The sequence below is a fragment of the Pagrus major genome, chromosome 18 (genome assembly GCF_040436345.1).
Source record: "Pagrus major chromosome 18, Pma_NU_1.0".
NCBI classification, from domain to species: Eukaryota; Metazoa; Chordata; class Actinopteri; order Spariformes; family Sparidae; genus Pagrus; species Pagrus major.
The window spans coordinates 33,624,296-33,647,490 of record NC_133232.1 but is presented as its reverse complement, the minus strand read 5'-3'; the positions used below and the strand labels follow the sequence as shown (position 1 = coordinate 33,647,490).

Here is a 23,195-nt window from a genome sequence, read left to right as displayed (position 1 = left end):
GACAAACACTCTTGCGGCGACTCTCTCCTCTACCAATACTGGTGTATAAGTGCCGGTTATCAGTAGTTAGAGGCTCGACTAGCAGACAGACATTTTGAGGTTTTGACAGTGAACTGCTGTGTGTCTGTTCAGCACAACTGTAGACAAAAACTTATGGAAACTTTGATGGTTTAGTCACAATTAATCTTTCTTCAGAGAAATGCACTGATAAGAAAATACATTGCATGAATAACGTGAGAGAAAAACCACTGAATTTAATGAACTCCTCCTTCGTCCTGTTGCTGCAACACTTTGTGAAGCTCTTCTGCACATCTGTCATGACAACGAGCAAAGCCACATGCAACAAGCTGCACTGACAGCTATGGGCTGCGGTGGGCCGTCAGACTGACCATCAAGGCTGTTTACTCAGAACAGGACCTGACTACAGGCTTCAACAGGATACGTAGCGAGGAAGAGCTAAAACAGGTTTCAGAAGGCTAATTTTAGTTGAACAAAAGACAAAGTTTTGGTTTTATTTTCTGGTTAATGTCATTCAGAGGACAACTACTGATTATAAATTGGGTTTTTAAAGATACAACAAAAGGGATCTACAACCGTATGGATCAGTTATATTGAAACATACGATCCTTATATTAGTTTATTGATTCCTGTCCATCACTTTAGACTTCAGCACACATGTGAAACCTGTTTGTGGATAATCAGGCAGACTTCATGTAAGTTCTCCTTCATTTAAGAACTCATGCTCTTGTCGAACAGATCAGGGTTGAGACCAGTGAGTGATCAGCACCTCCCCCCTCTGACATGAACGACCAATCAGAAGGACTGAATCACAGAAAACTGAGCTGAAGGCGATCATGACGTAGCGTGACTGGGTAGGTGTGTCTCCAACCGTCCTGTTTCTTGTAACTGCCCCTTTTGAAGTTGTTGTGATATTAAACACGAGCCATAAAAGGAAGGCACTGTAGTGGTACAGGCCACTTTCTGAGGCTGAAATAGTAAGTGAGAGAGGTCGAAGAGTCTCACCTCAGTTTGAAGCCGACCACAACAACGCTTCAGTTTCCATGCATTGTTTGTTTCTCAGTGGTGACTGTGAATGTGTGTTCATGTGCGTCTGTTTTCAAAAGTACGAAGCAGAAAACAAAGGACAGCACTGACCCTGATGAAGACCACAGACCACAACACACTGGTCCAACAGATTTACTGCAGGCCCTATAGATAGATAGGTTGTGTGTGTCAGTGTGTGGTGTTGTATTGGATTGTGTTATGTTGTGGTTTTCTCCTCAGATAAAAATACATAGTTCAGAAACTCTCAGTGGCCTTCAGGTGAATGTGTTTGTGTGATACTGTGAGAGTGTCGCTCTGCTGCTGACTTTCACCAGCCCTCTGACAAGAAGTGAAGCGAGTGTAGAGGATGAACGCTGCGCTCTTCCTGCTTATGTGAGTGACAGGCAGAGGGGCGGGTCATCACTGATGATGTAAAGCATCTGAATTTTTTAAAAATGGCTCCTGGGTCTTTGTGTATCACCGTGTCTAATGGCTGAGGGTGCGCAACATGAACATGAAGTATAATCATGCGTATATAACAACACAAAATAAGCCACAAAAAAGTCAGTAAAGTTAGTCATGTTCTCTGTGTTGTTCTCCATTGCGACCGCACTATGACATGATGACGTATGTACAAGAGGTAACTGTGCTCAGGCCCGGTTGCAGCCGGAGCAATGTGAGTGCAGGCCAGCGGGGGACTGGGGAGGAGGGACAGTCGTGCTTCGGCATGGCAACCTTACCTTAACACAAAAGTGTGCTGTATTGTGCATTGTTCTTCCTTGTGGTCAGAAAATGATCTTACTACATGTCATTTAGGGTGATGTGTGTGTGTTTCCTAAACATTTTCATCATTTGAGTCAGTATCAGATTAAAAGTCAAGTCCAATAAAATCCTCTGGTGTGTCCACATGAAACTCTAAACAGAAGCTTGCTGTTAGTGTTGTTTCATGTGTTCAGGTTGGAAAAGTGGTCGATATTATTTCCACTGTGGTGGTTCACTGAAACTACATCATAACAAGGAGCCAATCAGACTGCTCTGAAATCATTCCCTCCCACTCGCTGCCGCTACATTAAGATGAATCTTCCTCTAATACGATCTAATTTAACTGCTGTCTCGAGTGAATCAACAAGAAAATGCTGATCGTGTTTTATCTACTGCCGATGCTCAGAGTCGGGCGTAAGTAGTCAGACTTTTATCCATATATAGTTTAGGTTTGTTATATTCACGCATCAGTTTAGAGCAGAGAACATTTGACTCTGTCTGTTGTTAATCACTGCTCTATTTAATTTTATCTTTAGGATGCACAGACGATCTGAACTTTGAGGTGAAGACTGTTGGAGATAATGTGACTCTGACCTGTGCCCGTCAGAAGTCTTTGCTTTCAGCACCTACATTGTTTTGGATCAGGCTGGTTTCTGGAAACGTGCCTGAATTCTTGGGAGGAACACATAGCTTTGATTATCCTGGTGTGAACGAAACTCCTCGCATTACAGCAAAACAAGGCGATGGAACATTTCTTCTGAATATTAGTGAAGCACAGTTAAATGATACTGGACTTTACTACTGTGTAAAAGTAGACAAACTTAACTTGACATTTGTGAAAGGAATATTTCTAAGAATTCAAGGTAAACATCATTTATAACAGCACTTTACATATTTAGAAGTTTTAATTTATATATAAAGATGTCACATGTTTCCTTAAACTATAAATGAACATATATAAATACTTTTATTTTCATTAAAGGGAGTAAAATGTTTTATTTTGCAGGAGCAGAACCTGATATCACCACCGTCATTCAACTCCCTCCATCTGATCCAGTCCGTCCAGGAGACTCAGTGTCTCTGCAGTGTTCAGTCCTCTCTGACTCTGAGAACAAACCATGTCCAGGAGGACACAATGTGTTCTGGTTCAGAGCCGGATCAGAATCTAATCCCTCTTTCATTTACACTCATGGAAACAGTGGTGATGAATGTGAGACGAGTCCTGAGGCTCACTCTGCACAGAAATGTGTCTACAGCTTCTCTAAGAACGTCAGCTCCTCTGATGCTGGGACTTATTACTGCGCTGTGGCCTCATGTGGAGAGATTTTATTTGGAAATGGAACAAAACTGGACATTGAAGGTAAAGATTTCGAGAAATCGATAATAATCATTCATTCTGATCTCATCAAATCTATTAAGTTGTACCACAAATGTATTTTAACGTCTTATTAAAATAATTGTTGACTTTTATTATTTTCTCCTTTTCATATTGTTTCACCAGTCAACATGTGGGATCTGCAGACGGCCAATATAGTCGTGTTTCTGCTCTGTGCTGCTCTGGTGATGAGTCTGATTGTTATTTCCTGCCTGAGTTACACCATGAAGAAGAAATCTTGTGGTTGTTGCAAAGGTAACAGAAGTTTCTCATACTTCAATCCATCAAACAGCTTTTTGCGAAAAGCTAACTACACAGGATTTACATTGATATATCCATAAATAAATCTGAATTAACAGACAGCATCTTTTTATCTAATATATGTTTTTATTATTTATTATTTTAATACAGATGCTGTCCTGGAAACAAATGCCAGTGGTGGTCAGCAAAGACAGCAGGTAAGGAATGCAAAGAAAAGAGATGAGTTGGAAAGTTATTACTGTATGTAAATATTAACATCTAAATATTAACATCTGTCTTCTCATGACATTTTTTCCATATCTTTGCTCAGAGACATGAGGACTCATTGACTTATTCTGCACCGACCTTCACCAAGAAGAAAGCTCGCAAAGCAGAGAGACTGAAGGTAAAAACATCAGAGGCAGAGACGACCTACTCTGACATCAGGACTTTTGTGAGAGATTAACAATCTGAACTATGGATTTGCTAATTCAACACAGTATCATTTGGAAAAAGTTACAGCTTCACAACAATTTCAGTCTCGCTTTATTTTTGTGCAGTTTTTGTTGTTGAGGAGGTAAATCATGCTACTGATCGAACAGACTTTTGAAAAGGTTGTTGAGTGAGGTTCCCAATCTGTCTGATGCAATTTTATGGTTGTTAACTTCTCCTATATGTCTCAATGCAGTGCAAAAATAATTAAATTAAAACCTGTTTACTTTAATGTGCACCATTTTCAGTTTCCTTGTTTGTTTTTCTTATTTCATCACTTTCCATATTCAGTTTGTTCGCCATGATTAATTTATTTTGTTAAAATCACTACAGTAGTAATCACTGCAGGATGCAACTAGTATAAGAAAATGAGACTGACTTAATATCTTGTTTAAAGATCAGTTGTCGTGTGAGTGTGCGGTGTTGTGCGCCCGTCAGAGCACATCTCTAACAGCAAACTCTTGAGGTGGCACATGTTCTGATAACATAATGCATCCTGACATTGTTTTCTAGTTGCAGTGTAGATACTGTGTGCAACTGGATATTTTATTTATTCAAACTACTGAGACACATTTTTGTCAGTAAATGCTGATTGCACAAAACAAACGAACAACGCTGCAAATACAAAATTTATATTCAGTTAGTCCCTGAATCGGACCAAAACGCAAACAAAGGGTCTGAAACAGTCGTGGTTCACAGGCCTGCTCTGAGAGGGTGTTGCTGGTTGTGTGATCACAACACACATAAAATACACACACAGTATTTAATGTTGTAGACACAGTTAATCTTTGTTGAGACACAAAAAAATATATAGAGTGCAAAAAGTGTTTGCGGACAATTACTCAAATGAATAAAGTCCTCCATCTTCCTCGTCTCAGAGCACTTTGTAAAGGCCCTCTGCGTGTGTGCGTGTGTGTGTGTGTGTGTGCGCGCATGTGTATCTTGAGAAAACAACAAGCAAAGCCACATGCAACAACTACACGGCCTGACACAAGCTGCGGTGGGCCATTTTTCCACCCTTTGACCGACCATCAAGGCTGTTTACTCAGAACAGACCTGACTATGTGCTTCAACAGGATATGTAGCGAAGGTAACGATGCAGTGAGGGAAGAGGCGCCTGCACGAGGTCTCAGCACGTCGCTTTTTAGTTGAACAAAGTGTCTTCATTCATTTTTTCTTCCTGATTAATCATTTAAAGAATAAATATAGTCTATGCATCATGTTTTTTTTTAAGATGCAACCACATACATCAGCTTAGTGCGTCGAGAGCTGACGAATCAGAGCAGACTTTTTCAGGAGGGGGAGGCCTTAAAGAGACAGTGTCAGACCTTTTTAAAGGAGCAGTTCACCCAGAAATAAAGATGTAGTCGTTGTAAAGATGTAGGAATAAAAAGACTGGACAAAAACATTCAAATTCATTTGAAAAGATGAATGCACACTAATGCTTTTAGCTTAGACTTTGGCCTAATATATCAATTTTTAATTTGGAGGTTATATTTTTGTGTTCAGCTACTTCAGGTATCTCAGAGAACGCTGCACCACTGTTTTGCTGTGAAGCTCTCGAAATGTTTATGTGGAGTACTGTTCCTTTAAGATCACAATTCAAGCTCCTGCTCTCGCCTAAAAGATCAGGGTGGGACCAGGTGTTACCTTCAGAGGGACCAAAGTGTAACATAAAATACACTTCAAAAAGTAATACACTGTAGTTTTATTCCACTTCGAGCCCAACTTCCTGAGTCTAAAGCAGAAAATGAGAGAGGCAGAGAAAGCCCCTCTGTATTCACACCTTAGTTTGAAGCCCAACCACAACAAGGCCAAAGTTTCCATGCATCATTCGTTTGTCACTGGTGTCTGTAAATGTGTGTTTGTGTGTGTCTGTGCATGTGAAAGTACAAAGGACACAAAGTACATGAAAGTATTCACTGCAAGACATTTAACAGTTGTAGCTTGTCCTGTGTCCACCCTGCTGTATTTAACTGTGTGTGTGTATCATGTGTACAGGGGCTGAACACAGCACTGTGTCAGGGAGCTGCTGATTTAAATGTGTGGTCATTTTTAATGAGTCACACCTCCAGCACCACTTTATCTTTAACAACTTTATCATCAAACCAACATGTTTTGGCTTGTGGTCAACAATACGCTGACCCTGCTGAAGGCCACAAACCACAATGCTGCTGCAGCTTTGACTCTCTCAGTTGGCGATCTATATGTGGTGTCTTGTAAGTCAGGTGAAGTTGTTCAAGAGGCCTCCGCCCAGAGTCTGTGGTGATGTAATGGACTGTTTTACACTGGCAGGTGTAGGCTAATGTCGTCGTGCTGCTTCATAACAAGGTGTTTGGTTCAAATCTGTTGTTCTTTTATTTTTATTTTTCACTCAGCTCCCTCCTTCAGATCATATGTGGGTCAGCTGAATTACAAACTAGTGCGGTATAGTAGGATGGTGTAGCAGCCCCATGACTGTGTCCACTGTGCTCCTCCTTGTGATGTGCTGACACCCATTATATATATTTGGGGTTCAGGCACAGCCTAATATGGATATTGATCGTTAGGGTTACATAGTCACTGTGTTACTACGTGTACTGTTGAGCCTGTTCTCCTCGATCGAGCATCATTAAATACTTCAACATAAGGCATCACGTCTCCTGAGTCTCCTTCTCACCTGAGTCAGTCAGATGAACGAAAGTTCATCAACATGTTTCACCGTCAGATACCTCGACATGTTTTTAATGTTTTAAACCAATCAATTAAATTCCTACGATCAATAATTTGACATCAACAATGGATCTCATCACTTCCTGTATGTGAGAGAGGCTGCGTGTTAAAACAAACCACAGAGAATCAGCCTCTGATACTGTGGTTCCTGTCACCATTGTGGTTTTTAGCATTTCTCCACCAGGGAGGTTATTTTTGTCCATTTGCAACTCAATCACCAGAATAAATGTGAGCTAAGTACGTTTCTGCTAAACCACAGAGAACTTAAACCAAACAAGTCAGTTGTTTTCTTAGGTTCAATTTTCTGTCCCTCTCTTGTCACAAGGCTGTGCTCTGGTTAGCTTTAGGCACATAAAACACCTGGTTATGGTGAGGAAGACATAATGGTCTGGCTTAAAACTCAAACATGGCTGGAGATGGCACGACTCCCCATGAAAAATACCAGGTTTTCATCACAAGAAGCACAGCTGGAAATTGTCCTGAGTTCTTCTGAAAAATATCCAGAAGTTTCCTGCTTACAGATGTTGAAACTCTGTGGTCCCTCATCTAAAATATGCAGTAATTTCACACCTACTACTGCTGAAACACACACTCAAACTGCGGTTTGGCAGGCCACATCGCTTCGCTTAACATCCAAGTTAAGACAATATCACACCCCATAAATCACTAAAATATTAGCACCTGTCATCTATTTTAGCGTTTCTGGGAATCGAACTACAACCTCAATAAATATGGTCGTGAATGAAGGCAACACACCAAAGATGAACAACACAAACACGTGCTGTGTTGTGTCTTCTGACACACAAACCAAACAAGTTACAACTACATTTCATTTAGTGACGTGTGTGTTTCCTAAACAGCTTAACAATATAAGTGAGCATCAACTGAAGTGGAAAATCAAGTTCAAATCAAGTCATTTCTTGTGTTTAGTTTCAGTGTCAGTTATAGAAACCCACCATGAAACAGAAGCTTGCAGCTGGGGTCGTGTCGTGTGTTCAGGTTGGAAAGATGGTTGATATTTATATCCTCTGTGGTATCACAGCGACACGCCAACGTAACGAGAGGCCAATCAGAGTGCTCTGAAACTGTCGCCTCCCACTTGATATGATTATATTAAAGTGAATCTTCTTTTAATTTCCTCTGATTCGACTGCAGTCTCAAGAGGAATAACCAGAAAATGATTCTATTTTATTTACTGCTGACGCTCAGCGGAGTGGGTGAGTACAAGTAGAGGCATCAGATTTACTCCAGATAAGCATTTAAAGTATTGTATATCCTCTTAGACTTATTTAGGATAGGGCATACATCATTCTTTATCTTTTGTTGATTTACAATAATGTCTTTTCAGGATGCACAGTTCAGCAGATCTTTGAGACACAGACTGCTGCAGTTGGAGATAATGTGGCTCTGACATGTCGCCGTGAGCAGTTAGATACTGTGTTTTGGATCAGACCTGTCTCCGGAAAACCTCCTGAATTGTATAAAACATTTAGCTCTGCAAGTGTTGATCCTCGCATCAGATCCACAGAAGAGTCTGGAACTTTTGTCCTGCGCATCACAAATGCAATGCCGACAGATACTGGAGTTTACTACTGTTTAAAAATAGAAAAACAAAACTTGACATTTTTGAAAGGAGTGGACCTGAGAGTTCAAGGTAAATACATCACAGAAAAGCTGACTACAGTCCCTCCTACTGACCCAGTCCGTCCAGGAGACTCAGTGACTCTGCAGTGTTCAGTCTTCTCTGACTCTGAGGATGAAACATGTCCAGGAGGACACAGTGTGTGCTGTTTCAGAGCCGGATCAGATGTTGATCCAAGTTTTAATTATATTCAAGAAAACCCAGAAGGACTCTCCACAAAGAAATGTATCTACGGCTTCTTCTGGAACGTCAGCTCCTCTGATGCAGCGACTTGTGACTGTGCCGTGGCCACGTGTGGGGAGATAGATTGTGGCAACAGATCAAAACCTGACAGCGAAGGTAACTGCATCATAGTTCTTTATATGGAAATGAGCATTTTTGTTTTATTGAGTTCAAGTTTTTGCTCTTAATACTATTTTCTCATTTTTATGTTGCGTCAGCAGCCGACAGATGGGATCAGCAGAAAGATGCAGTTCTCTACCTGCTTTGTGCTGCTTTGACTCTGAGTCTGATCGTCACAGCCTTTCTCCTTTATTCAATCAAGAAACTCAAGAAAAAATCGTGTGGTTGTTGCACTGGTAAGCAAACTCACTCACACATGGATCTATCATACAGTATTTGGTAAAACTGGATTCATATTTTTGCTTTTTATTTTGTGATACAGCTGCTGTTGCTCTGCAAACAGACGCGGCAGCAGGCGGTGTCGATCACCAAAGTCAGCAGGTGAGGTATAAAGAAAAAAGATGTAGCTGTGAAGTTATCAGCATGTTTGTCATCGGCCGTCTCATAACATGTCTCTATATATTTTCTCAGACAAGTGAGGCCTCTTTGGTTTATTCCGCGCCGACATTCACCAGCAGAAAATCTGGCCGAGCAAACAGAAGGGAAGCAAAAGCAGGGGAGGAGGAGTGTATCTACACTAATGTCAAGGCTCTGGAGTTGGATTAAAAGTCAGCGTCATTATTTTTCTTATTTATAATAATTTAAAACATGAATTATATCTAATTTCACATTGTATTTATATGTTTTGTAAAGATGAAGACTCCTGATGATGCATCAATAATATCATAGATAAGCTTTTGGCACTTTTTGACCTTTACTGCAGGGATCCTATATCTGTCTGTGTGTTTCGTTGTGAGTCATCACTCTTGAACTTCCTCCATGTCTCATATTCTCCATTTGTGTCAGTGCCATGCAGAGGTGTTGCACTACGAGGAAACCTTTTTCTTTCTTCTTCATAAATAAATACACACTGTGACTAGATATGATACCAAACTGATTAAAGATACAAGTTTCAACCTTGAATGTCTTGTTTGATGAATGAGTGCAGAAACAACCGATAAAAATATTACCTGTTGTTATCAGTGAAGTCATCAGAGCCAAAGCAGCACATCTTGAAACTGATGATTCAACTGATCTATTGACCTGTGACATACAGTACATACATACATGTAAATAAAGCCTATGTATAATTTACTACCCCGCTTGAATCGTCCCATGATTTACACATATGATGTTTATCAATTTAAATGAAAATGCTTCAACTTGATAAGGTTGCTCTCTATAACTTGTATCCCAGACAAAAAACAGCAGTTTTAACTTTATTTAAACACACTGATATTTCTGTAGATTGTCTACTTATTACCAAAACATTTATCAGTAATAACATTTATATGGCGAGTATAAGAATGTGTTGACATGTACACTACTTTCTGAAAACAATCCCACAATGAATACTCTGTGTCATGATCCTGGTCTCGTATTTCCTGTTTTATTTTGAAATTGTGCCCTCATGTGTTGCGTGTTGCTTTTCAGTTCCTCCCTCTGTGTGATTTTCCCTCCTTCCGGTGTTTTTCCGTTCCTTTCCCTCACCTGTCCTTTCCCCGCCTCACTCCACCTGCACCTCATCCCCTCGTTAGTGTGTGTGTGTGTGTATAGTCTTTGTGCTGCCTCTTGTCTTGTCCTGTGTTCTCACCTGTTATTTCCTGAACCCGTTCCCGAGTCTTCCAGTGTCTCCCCACGGTATGTTTTTCTGTTTTTTGTTCCTGGCTTCATGTTTCTGCTTTATTCCTGTTTTTCCTGAGTTGTAATTAGCCTCTCTCGGTTGATACTTTGTTTTGGGTGTTTTTGCTCTTCCTAGTGTTTTTTTTTAAAGCCTGCTTTTCATTCCCAATCCTGAGTGTTTCTGCATTTGGGTCCTCACCTTTTTGCCAAACTGTAACAGCTCTGCAGCTTGCCAATGCAAAAGTGACCTTAATGCAAACCTACAGCTGTCAGTGATGATGTAATATGATAATGAGCAAGCATCAGAAATCTGTTGATTGTGTATCATAAAGTGAGCAGTGAATAAGTGGATGAGGGAGTGGTTTCTGACAGGGAGGAACTGGTCTGCCATCAGCAGTTGGTTTCAGTTCATCATTCAGTTGCTATAGCAACCACTAGTGGCACAGCTCGACAGCAGCTGCAGTTTAATCGTCATTGTAAAGTCCAGTTCAGACCAAAGATTCAATTTATGGGGAATGAAGCTGCTCCATAGTCTGGTGGTACGGCAGCAGATACTTCTGTATCTTTTGCCAGGTGGCAGCGGGGTGAACAGACTGTGGCTGGGTGGGTGTCGTCTTTTAGTATCCTTTGGGCTCTGTGCAGACATCTGACTTCACCGATGTTGCTGATGCTCTGAATATGGTACCAGTGATGTTCTGGCCGGTTTTAATCACCGGCTGTAAATCCTTCCTGTCCTGGGTCGTGATGAACCATATCAGTTTGTGATGTTTCCAGCCAGGATGCTTTCTGTTGGAAGTGGAGCCTTATTTGTGCTTTTTTAAATCTGGGTGGTGATGTGTGATGACTCAGTGATGGTAATACCAAGGAACCTGTAACTGTTCACGTGCTCCATCTCGGTGTGTCTTTGCCTCCTTTTTTTTCTAAAATCAACAATCAGCAGTGAGCAGTAGACTGCTCTGTGCACCACTCTGCAAGATTGTTGATTTCCTCCCACTATTGTTTAAAATGCGGTGCACGATGGTGGTGTCGTCCGTATACCCGCAGGGGAAAGTTGCAGCAGTGTGAACCTGCCCCTCTCAGCTTGAGTCAGGCCGGCTGATGGTGTTGCCTTCAACTCAGCTTGTGGTTAAAGAACGAAATACACATCATGCAATTCACCACTTTTCCACTGCTCTGCTCTCATTCACAGCCCTCCCAAACCCTCTGTCTCTCTCACCCCTGGCCCTAACCCTTTGCATCATGCACACTATGCTCATTCATATTTTAAGCTGCTACAAATTATATCCAGCAGTTTGAATGGAAGTACAAAGAGTCCAGAGTCTTGTAGTTGCACTGCTGTGAACTGGAAGGTTTTCAGAACGCTGACGGCCGGCACATCCTGAGTAGTTGCAGATTTTGACTCGTCTCGTCACAGACCTTGATTGATGGACTTGTCTGCTGCCATCAGTCGGTTTCTGTTGAAGATCCAAAGCAGTTGCAGTTTAACTGACATTGTTACATCCACTATTTTGTCAAATCTGTGACTTGTACAGAAATGAACAGACATCTTTTTTCACTAGCTGTCTCCGGCTAATGTACTGCTAATGCAACTTTCTACATATCTGTTAATGAACTGTTATCTTTTTTAACTCTTTCCCACTGAGTTCTGCTTTTTATGAGTACTTAATGTTGATCTTTCACGAGCGATACTTTTCCTGACATGAAGCACAAGGCACTAAAATGAAAGCTGTTCTTTGCTTTGTGAATCCAGTTTCCTTCTTACTACACCATCTCACATTTACAATAACGTTGTTGTTGTTCAGGGAATCTTAACCCTGTGGTTTCCTGTTTCCAGTGAAAACTTCAAAGCCATCTGCTTTCTTGTGCGTTACACTCGCTGCATGCTGGTTCATTGAGGTGTAGTGGACGGATAAGACACGAGGCTTCGCAAAGACATGAATGAGACCAATGTGACAGGAAGTGGCCTTGATCTGTGTCCTGTGATGCAATTGATGGTGTTACATACAGTGTAGTTCCCATGTCACGTCACCCCTTGTATTCAGTTAAATACCAACGAGGTTCCTGAGAGGACACAATGTCAAGATGATCCTCTTATGGTTTACATTGCTTGTTCTTCATCGAGGATGTAAGTGATATCTAATTATTCAGTTAAGAATGTCAATCAGATGTACGGAAATTCCTACATTTTCTTTATCCTACGTTAATTGTTATTTACTGTTTTGTGTATTGTATGTTTTTTTTTGTTTGTTTTTTTTCATTTCACTCAGATACGCTGGTGCCAGTAACCACAGTTGAACTCGGTGAACCTGCAACCTTCACGTGTGCTTTTCCTAATGCTCAGGTCAGCCGTAGAAGCATCTATTGGTACAAGCAGAGTGCCGGAGATGTACTGAAATTAATCATGAATCAGCAGAAATCTACGCAACCGGATTATGCACCAGAGTTTTCTGAATCAAGATTTGAGGTTAACAGTGATGATCACTTTAGCAACCTGACCATTCTGAGGACAAGGCGAGAAGATGAGGGAATGTATCACTGTGCAATAATGGAGTGGATTATGAAAACGGAATGGAGCGGGACATATTTGTTACTTAAAGGTAATCTTGTCTACTTTTATAAAGTCTTTTGCTCACACTTCACATTGATCAAAAGCTGCAGGATATAAATGTTTACGAAAAAGAACCTTTTAAATGTACTACAAGCAGCTTTTAACATGTTATGAATGTATAGTTATTATCGTTGCTTTTAATGCCTGTAACCAGGTTGGATTCCCACTTATCCAGGTTGGATGAGTCATAAAATTTAAAAAAAATGTTATGTTAGAGTGCTGAGGATGAATTGAGGAGTCTCACACTCTACACTACTATAAAGTTTAGTTTGTTTCAGCCTCATTTTTTGTCCAAAGGGGCGGCGGGGCTTGACAAAAAGTTAAGGTTCCTTGCAGTAGCTTTAAAGGTGCACAGTGTAGTTTTGGGGGGGGAAATTTGCCGAAACAAACTCTCCATTTTCATGACTCAATAAACTGAGTAAACAAACTGATGTTAAAGGACAACAAAATTTCATACTGTTTTAATTTGTTTATATTTGGCTGACCCTGCCATCTTTCTAGCTTCAGTGTTCTGAAAACAGCTTGTTTATTCAGTTATGGAAAAAATATATGTCTGAGTTTGCTTAATTACCTCCATTAATATTTTGAGTATTAAATTCTGAGTTTGAATTTTTTTTCTCCCTAAACTACGTAGTGCCCCTTAAGTATCACAAGCCTGTTTTGAAAAACACAAATGTCTTATTTCAGTCCTATTATAGTATTCAGGTACAGTTCATCTATTTGTTTTTATTTTACTCTGAGATCTCTTGTGCTGGATGAAACGGCTCTACATTTGTTCAATCAGTATACTATCATGTCAAACTATTAAAGTAACATTTGAGACATACAAAATGTGCATCGTTTTAACAGTTTTGCATCACACAGGAAACACTCAGAGGACATCGACCTACACTGTTGCTCAGTGGCCGACAGCCTCTGATCCAGTCCGTCCAGGAGGCTTGAAGACTCTCCAGTGTTCAGTCCTCTCTGACTCTGAGACTAAAACGTGTCCAGGAGATCACAGTGTGTTCTGGTTCAGAGTCGGATCAGATAAATCTCATCCAAACATCCTCTACACTGATGGAAACAGACGTGATGAATGTGAAGACAGATCTGACACTCAGAAAAGCTGCGTTTATCGCTTCTCTAAGAACGTCAGCTCCTCTGATGCTGGAACTTACTACTGTGCTGTGGCCACATGTGGAGAGATCCTGTTTGGAAATGGAGCTAAAGTGGAAACCGGTATGATTCTGTATTTAATACTGGTATTCATAACATTTTAATAACATCATGACTGGTAAGTTTTTCTCTTTGTTGTCTAGAACGAAGAGTGAGTCCTGAATGTATTGCTCTGGTGATAGCAATAATCTGCTTGGTCATTTCTCTGATTGGAAATATTCTTTTCATCTGTCGCCGAACTTCAAGATCAATATGTGAACAAGTTAAAGGTAAGTGTTGTTGACTGAATCAAAACATTAATACTCTGATGGTTTTGTAACATAACATTCCTGTTTTCATTCGATGTCTGCAATAGAAAGCACAGCTTCAGAAGCAAGACCTGACATCTCAAGTCAATCAGTACATGATATTGTAAGTGCTGATACCAATTTAGGTTATTTCTTTTTTTAATAACATTATTCCAGAACAGTTTTTTTTAAAACTACAGTGTCTAATGAGACTTTTGCTGCACAGACTGAAAGTGGAGATGATCTGAACTATGCTGCGTTGCATTTATCTGGAAGAAGAGCTACAAGCGGGAGGAAGAAGAGAGAGTTGCAGACTGAAGAAAGTGTGTATTCTCAAGTTAGACGCTGAATGTGAATCTGTGTCCACATCAAAAAAGATTGAATGATGAATGTGTATCGGATTGACCTCTGACGGCGATATACATTACAAATGATTCACTTTTAACTTTACAGAGTGAAGTGTTTCATGATAAAAGCCAAAATCATAGCATACAGACGTGCTTATGTTCCAGTTTTTTTACTATTACTGGTTTGTTTTGTCATTCTCTCATCTTAGTAATATTAACCCTAGCTGGTTTTCGTAATAGTTATTAAAGCCTAAACCTTTGTTGTTAAATTTCTCTGCTCTGTTTGTTATATTAGTTCTAAATATTCATAGTCTTCATTAAAAAAAAAATCCTAAGGCTAAGATATCAGATTGTTCAGTATTGAACACATCAGTTGTCCTAATTACTATCCGGATGTTATTTAATTCAATCTTCATGTACAAAGTAACTGTTGAAATGTTATAGTCAAGATACAGAACAGATGTTAATATGAGATCCAGATCACCATGACGTGGAGTCCCCCAGGGTTTGATTCGTGGACCACTACTTAATCTGTACATTCATCCTTTTTATGTCAAATCAGACATGACAATAACAGCTTATCACAGTTACGCAGATGACACTCTACTGGTGCGATACAATTACATTTTCTTCAATTAAATGAAGAAAAGACAGAGATCGTCTTTGGCAACATGGAAGAAAGAGGAAAGTTATTCTATCCTTAGCTTGACTGGTCTTCCCAAAAGGGCTGTTCATATATTATTGACTTGTTAAATTGTGAAACATTGTAACAAGATATTTTCACTTTTACTTTTTGTGTTAACAATTGTTGTCATGTTATACTAGATAAATGGTATATTATTATAACATCGCTATAGTGACACCTTTTGTATGACCTGATAATGGTAATTTATCTTTTTAAACTATAAACTGTTGACGTTATAATGTCATACTGATCCATTTTTCTTTTTCTGGCATGGCAGCAGTACACTATTCTACTTATAGAATAGATTTTTAAATATTTCTTAAAGGACTTGATTATCTCAGGCAATAGAAAAAGATATATATAAACCCAGTACTGCACTTAGATCTTTTGGAAGTAGTTAGGTGCTGTAACCAAACATGGCGACGCTACTGTTAGCTACTGTGCTGTACACTGAAAAAAAAACAACTTCCTGATGATGTCAAATGCAGCCCAGCCTTGGCCACTTTCAAGTACTTTTGGTTTCTCTAATGCACTTTTCTCTCTCTCTCTCTCTCTCTCTCTCTCTCTCTCTCTCTCTCTCTCTCTCTCTCTCTCTCTCTCTCTCTTTTGCATTTGGGACAATTTACAAACATTCACTGTACCTTAGCTGCACTCTTACTATAGTTCTTGTTTATTCAATTTGTATTTTACTTTGGTTTTAATGTCTTCTGTTTTGAATATCATTCTAAGGCTTTTCTTTACCCGTGTAAAACACTTTGAATTGCCTCTGTAACTGAAGCATGCGATGTGTAAATAAAGCTGCCTTGTGTACAGATGGGGTCTAAGACATCCGCCTCTGTTCAGTGTCACTTTGATGGTACTCTGGCTTTTGTTGGTCTTCAAACAGAAACTACGAGCAACTAAAGACAAGCAGGTGAGAGGCGTTCTGTGACTGGCTCACTAGAGCCACGAGTCTCAATTCTTTTGGACAGACCTTGTCAGCTCCTCTGGTCCAAACACTTTTCACTGGTAGAGCCCCAGGATAACTAACGTACGACTTTTTCAATCCGTGTGGCAATAAGCGTCATGGGCAGGTGAATAGTCTCCGGACAGTCTTGTGTGTTGCGCTGTGTGTATCTATTTTATAAAAAATCAATGTCAAAGTTGTTCACAATATATATGGTCAGATTACAGATGTCATTGTTTGGAATGTATCGGAATAAAAACCACTGATATGTTATTCAAACCTTTATTTTAACAAGAGAAAACCTAGACCACTCGACTCATGCAGCCCTCCAGCTCACATATTAGCCACAGAGCCAATGTTATACTACTGTGTAGAGTTGAGCACCAGTAAAATACTTAGTATAGCGTATTATAATATATATTATATAACAACTTAGTAGTTTCATTGGTGTCCATACATCAGGAATTGCTTGACACCCAGACCACGGTAAGGAAATTTAAACTTCACAAAGCATTTGATCCATTTATTTTCATCCTCAAATCCTCATATTTCAAATACAGTCAATACATTTTTAAACTTACATGATTAAAATCTGAAATATAATTGTTGTAAAAATATAGAATAAAAAAGTTGTAGACTTTAATGCTATTAAAGTATTCTGTGTATTAAGTCAGCTAGGGCAACAAAATCCAAACACACTATGATGTAACAATCAATGTAAATGCCTCATTCTCATTAAAGTCTGTTGGGAAGCCACAGCATTATTTTCTTGTCCTGTCAGTCAGCCAGTACTGTAAACCAACTCACAGGTTTTCATTGACACACTTTGACATTCAGCATCTAACTTGAGAATACACACTTTCTTCAGTCTTTAACTCTTTCTTCATACGTCCTCTTGTAGCTTTCCGTCCAGTTAAACGCAACGCAGCATAGTTCAGATCATCTCCACCTTCCATCTGTGCAGCACATAAAAGGCTCTTTAGATAGTATAGTTATGTTTTTATGCAGAGCTGCTGGGAATTGTGTTTATAAAATAGCAGTACTTACAATATCACGTACTGGTTGGCTCGAGTTGTCATTTCTTGCTTGTGAAGGTATGCCTTCTATTCCTGCCATTCAATAAAAACAAGAGCATTTTGTGCAAAATCAGATTTTTCCATAAGAATCCTCCACTGATTCAACACATTTCAATCATCTACATTATAAGAACTTTTGAAGTCATACAATTGCAGTACTAAAATTGTAGGTTCAGTCAACAACACTTACCTTTAACTTGTTCACATATTGATCTTGAAGTTCGGCGACAGATGAAAACAATATTTCCAATCAGAGAAATGACCAAGCAGATTATTGCTATCACCAGAGCAATACATTCAGGACTCATTCTTCGCTCTAGACAACAAAGAGAAAAACTTACCAGTCATGATGTTATTAAAATGTTATGAATACCAGTATTAAATACAGAATCATACCAGAGGCTGTCGGCTGCTGAACAACAGTGCAGTTCGATGTCCTCTGAGTGTTTCCTGTGTGATGCAAAACTGTGTTAAATGCATGTTTAAAGTTCAAATTAATCAGAGCTTAACACATTTCACGTCAGTAAGTCAGTTAAGTTAAAGAACATTTACACAATGAAGCTGAAAGTGGTTAAAGTGACTCCAAAACATTGCAAAAAACAGATCACATAATTACCTTTTAATGACAAATAGGTTCCACTCCAAAAAATCTTTTTCCAGTAAATGACTGCACAGTGATACATTCCCTCGTCTTCTTCAGTTGTTCTCAAAATGGTCAGATTACTAATATTCTTCTCAACTTTCAGATCCAATCTAGAGGCAGAAAACTCTGGTCCGTACACAGGGTTTGAATGTTTCATAAGTGTTACAATTAATTTCAGATCATCTCCGACACTCTGCTTGTACCAGAAAAGAGGTTCACGGTCCAACTCTTCAAAAGGCAGAACACATGTGAAGGTCACAGGTTCACCAAGTTGAACTGTGGTTACTGGAACCAGTGCATCTAAATGAAATTAAAACGTACAATAGATGAATCAGTAAATGACAATTAGAGTATAATGTAAAAACATAAATAAGATGAAAGATAATCACACTAACCACCATACTCTACATCTAGTTTACATACAGATACTTAAATGAGAAAATATAATGGTCATGATTCGACAGCACTTACATCCTTGATGAAGGAGAAGCAGTGTAACGCAGAACACGATCATCTTGACACTGACTTTTTTCGGAAGAAGCTTGTTTGTTTTTCAGAGAGTGAAGGTGGTGACGTGGTCAGGACGCTCAGACCATCTCATGCCTCTGATTGGATATCACAGAATATTCATTCAAAGTGCATTTCCTGCCACATGGGTGTTGTCCTGCTCTGTGTGAAGCATGTTACCTCTCTCTCTCTCACGCACTCACTATTTGATGTTAATAAAGGTTTTTCCACTGCATCATGCTGCCTCCTGCAGCTGCAGTTGTCCCCTCACCACCACCACAATCACATAAACACATAATACACACACACATGCACACCAACATACTCTGAGTGAACATATTAGCAAGAGTTTGTTGCTACAAAACACAGCTGGAGATGCTGCGACTTCCTAGTCAAAGAAACCCACTTGCTACAAACAGGCCGGAAAACGTCCCGTGGTCACTGGTTTCGTACTCACAAATGTTGAAACGCAGATCAAACTGTGGTCGCTGCCTTGGTAGCTTTCTTCACTTCCACCTCTTCATATAAAAGTCAAGTTATAAAATTGTAATTTAAACGTGATGTGACATGTTTATTAGAAATGTCAGTATGGTGTGAACGTGTCAGTGTTAGCAGAAACATTAACGGTCAACATATTGTCCTGGTGACTGGGCTGTTACCAAAGCCAGTTTATCTGACTACTCAATCACTTCACTGATACTCTTGTCTCACAGTCTGCCGAGTCGGGAGACGTTAGTTTTATAGGAAGGGGTGGGAAGGAAGGGGAATGGTGGCTGGTGACAAGAGAGATTTACCAGTGAATTTATCGTGGCCCACTGAGCTCCCTCCCTCTCTCTGGTTGTACATTGGACTACCAGGTCTCTCAACTTGGTCTCCGTCCCTTTTGTCCAGTAAACTACAAGATTCACGAAAATCTCTCTCCCCTGTTTATAAAACAAACAGCCAACAGTGGATCGGCAGAGTGTGACCATAGTTGCCCTGGTAAACACACCACAACGACTGTCTGTCCGTAAAAGCTTAAGAGCCTGCAACTCCCCTCCAGTTAGTTATAACTGAAGAAGCCTCTTGGATGAGAGGTGAAACGTCTTCAACAAAATGAAACAAGTCCAGTTGCCAACGATACAGCACTTAGATTGTAGATTTATGAAAACGTTTACCCATGCTTTCAAACATTTTGGAAACAGGGTAAATTGGTGACGGTAGAACTTGAGCGACCAGACTGCCATTCTAGCAAAATCAACATCCTTAGCATTGATAGCTATAACATTGATAATAGGAAGGACATCTGTCACTCAAACATGAGGCCTTCTTGTGTATTGAGGAGCTGCAGAGTTTATTTATGGGCAAACATACTGTACATTTACTGCCACCAGACGACCTCACCGCTGAACTTTCCCTCTGCTCCAATAGCCGACACCTGTCTGCTCTGAGCAGCCACCGACCATTGCTCTGTCTCCCTCTCATTCAGCCACACACATGCCATGCACTGCCCCGTTCTGAAAGGAGCCATGCTACTCTTTCAACTTCAGATGCACTTGAGCCAATGTTTAAGTTATCTGCGGTTTTCGTAGAAACGTACTTGTATGTATGTAGGAAATTAAATGAAGTTCAATTCTCTGTGGTTTGTTTTAACAGGCAGCCTCTCTGTGTTCAAAGGACTTCAGTTTAATTAGGGAGTGTTCACACACAACATTTTATCCCCACTGACAACATATTGACTAGAGGTAGTTGTGTATCAGTCAGACTGTGTAAATATTGATCAGTGTTTTTGTGAGAGAGCTCCAGCTTTTCAGTTGTCTTGGTAATTAACAGCATTTACCAGTGTTTCTGTAAGGGGACATGTCGTCAACATGTCTGTGGACATCTGATTTGTGTTTTGTTGGCATAAAATGGATGTTTATATTGTCTTCTATCAGGAAATAACTTCATCTGAACTCACTACAAATACAACATGAAGTGCAAACACACTCTGCTGCGATATCCATGTGAAACTGTGAAGGTCAGGAACTTGATAGTTTTTGTAAAACTTAAATACTGGCTGGATTTCAGTGATTATGTCAAGAGATAGGAAATCTGCAGAATAACCAAAAGTTGTTTGACACAATAACAGATGGAGTCAGTAGTTTAGCACTACGAAGCACAGTGTGTTTTATTTATTGAAACAGTTTGTTACATATTACAGTCGTACTGATCAGAAATCAGTGCTCTTCTCTAATTTCTGATCAGATCTGTTCCTCTGATATCTGAGCCATCTAACATGTCGGTGCCTACACTGATACATTGGAGCCTCTGGAGACCCTGCACAGAATAAGCAGGTAAATACAATGATCAGAAAAGTTCAACCCCACATTCAGTGTATTTCCATCTATTTCAATCTAACTTGTTTCTACAGTTATATGTGTATAATATGTATATAAGCTTGACCTAATAGCCACTACTAGCTACTGTATATAAACCCATTGAGCTCTAAATGGACTGACATCAACCAAACACATCATTTTAAGTCACTAATCCAACCCAAAAGCCTTGACAGCAGTGTAGATCCTCTCTCTCTCTGCTGCTCCTGCATGCTTCATCGCACCTCTGTCAGTTTTCATCATGGTGAAAACAACCGCAGAATAAAGCCTCATGTCCACATCTCTCTGTGAAAATACACCAGAAGACAACGTTAAAAAACACAAACAACCTCAACTGTTTCAATAAGGTTAATCCATCATTTAAATTCCTCACCTGTTGACTTTTTTGACCACCACGGATTTTCTGCCCGGCAACAGCAGCTGGATTTAGAAACAGAAAGTATATATTTAACAATAAATAAGGAAGGAGTAGCTTTAATGTTATAGCATTGTATAGAGAACTATGAGTAACTTCTATTACCGTTGTAACAACCAGACTCTTGTTTCTTCATGGCGCAAATGAGGAAGGCTATAACAACCAGACTTATAGCCAAGGCAGCACACAGCAGATAAGTTAGCGCATCAGCTGTCGGTGACCACATCCTGGATCCTGAAACATTATCAAAAGGAAAAAACATAGAAAATTACAAATGGTTAAAATTTGATCATGTTACCTCCTTGTTACCAATAATTATTTAAAATACAAAATAAGACACTCAATAGTTGATTTTCATAGATTTTATTTGACTTATTGTAGAATTTTAAATACAGAATCATACCGATTTCCACTTTAGCTGCATTTCCAAACAGGATCTCTCCACATGTGGCCACAGCACAGTAGTAAGTTCCAGCATCAGAGGAGTTGACGGTCTTAGAGAAGTGATAAACGCAGCTTTTCTGAGTGTCAGATCTGTCTTCACATTCATCACGTCTGTTTCCATCAGTGTAGAGGATGTTTGGATGAGATTCATCTGATCCGACTCTGAACCAGAACACACTGTGATCTCCTGGACATGTTTTAGTCTCAGAGTCAGAGAGGACTGAACACTGGAGAGTCTTCAAGTCTCCTGGACGGACTGGATCAGAGGCTGTCGGCCGATGAACAACAGCGTAGGTCGATGTCCTCTGAGTGTTTCCTGTGTGATGCAAAACTGTGTTAAATGCATGTTTAAAGTTCAAATTCATCAGAGCTTAACACATTTAGTGACAGTAAGTCAGTTAAGTTAAAGAACAGTTACACAAAGAAGCTGAAAGTGGTTAAAGTGACTCCAAAACATTGCAAAACACAGATCACATAATTACCTTTTAATGACAAATACGTTCCACTCCAAAAAATCTTATTCCAGTAAATGACTGCACAGTGATACATTCCCTCGTCTTCTTCAGTTGTTCTCAAAATGGTCAGATTACTAATATTCTTCTCAAATTTCAGATCCAATCTAGAGGCATTAAACTCTGGTCCGTACACAGGGTCCGTATCTTTCATAAGTGTTGCAATTAATCTCAGATTATCTCCGACACTCTGCTTGTACCAGTAAAGACGTTGACTGATAAACTCTTCAGACGGCAGAAGACATGTGAAGGTCACAGGTTCACCAAGCTGAACTGTGGTCACTGGAACCTGTGCATCTAAATGAAATTAAAACGTACAATAGATGAATCAGTAAATGACAATTAGAGTATAATGTAAAAACATAAATAAGATAAAAGATAATCACACTAACCACCACACTCTACATCTAGTTTACATACAGATACTTAAATGAGAAAATATAATGGTCATGATTCGACAGCACTTACATCCTTGATGAAGGAGAAGCAGTGTAACGCAGAACACGATCATCTTGACACTGACTTTATTAGGAAGCTTGTTTGTATTTCAGAGAGTGAAGGTGGTGACGTGGTCAAGACGCTCAGACCATCTAATGCTTCTGATTGGTTATCACAGAATATACCATCAAAGTGCATTTCCTGCCACACGGGTGTTGTCCTGCTCTGTGTGAAACATGTTACCTCTCTCTCTCTCACGCACTCACTATTTGATGTTAATAAAGGTTTTTCCACTGCATCATGCTGCCTCCTGCAGCTGCAGTTGTCCCCTCACCACCACCACACTCACATGAACACATAATACACACACACATGCACACCAACATACTCTGAGTGAACATATTAGCAAGAGTTTGTTGCTACAAAACACAGCTGGAGATGCTGCGACTTCCTGGTCAAAGAAACCCACTTGCTACAAACAGGCCGGAAAACGTCACGTGG

At 39.8% G+C, this 23,195-nt stretch overlaps 3 protein-coding genes across 3 annotated transcripts; 2 read left to right on the top strand and 1 right to left on the bottom strand.

The window, feature by feature from the left end:
• Positions 1-2,204: 2,204 nt before the first annotated feature.
• LOC141013046 (signal-regulatory protein beta-2-like) lies at positions 2,205-4,378 on the top strand. The gene is made up of 6 exons (XM_073486583.1): positions 2,205-2,220; positions 2,343-2,669; positions 2,813-3,166; positions 3,308-3,366; positions 3,753-3,875; positions 4,352-4,378. The coding sequence occupies exons 1-6, from the start codon at positions 2,205-2,207 to the stop codon at positions 4,376-4,378; spliced, it is 906 nt and encodes a 301-aa protein (XP_073342684.1).
• Positions 4,379-12,353: 7,975 nt separating this feature from the next.
• LOC141013045 (uncharacterized) lies at positions 12,354-16,180 on the top strand. The gene is made up of 5 exons (XM_073486582.1): positions 12,354-12,396; positions 12,539-12,868; positions 13,744-14,100; positions 14,181-14,306; positions 16,170-16,180. Exons 1-5 carry the CDS (start codon positions 12,354-12,356, stop codon positions 16,178-16,180), a joined length of 867 nt encoding a protein of 288 aa, XP_073342683.1.
• Positions 16,181-17,071: 891 nt separating this feature from the next.
• LOC141013552 (uncharacterized) lies at positions 17,072-22,767 on the bottom strand. Its single transcript, XM_073487305.1, has 6 exons — positions 22,725-22,767; positions 22,227-22,553; positions 21,704-22,060; positions 17,569-17,694; positions 17,350-17,411; positions 17,072-17,258 (listed from the first exon to the last, which is right to left on the bottom strand). Exons 1-6 carry the CDS (start codon positions 22,765-22,767, stop codon positions 17,136-17,138), a joined length of 1,038 nt encoding a protein of 345 aa, XP_073343406.1. The 3' UTR covers positions 17,072-17,135.
• Between the last annotated feature and the right edge of the window lie 428 nt (positions 22,768-23,195).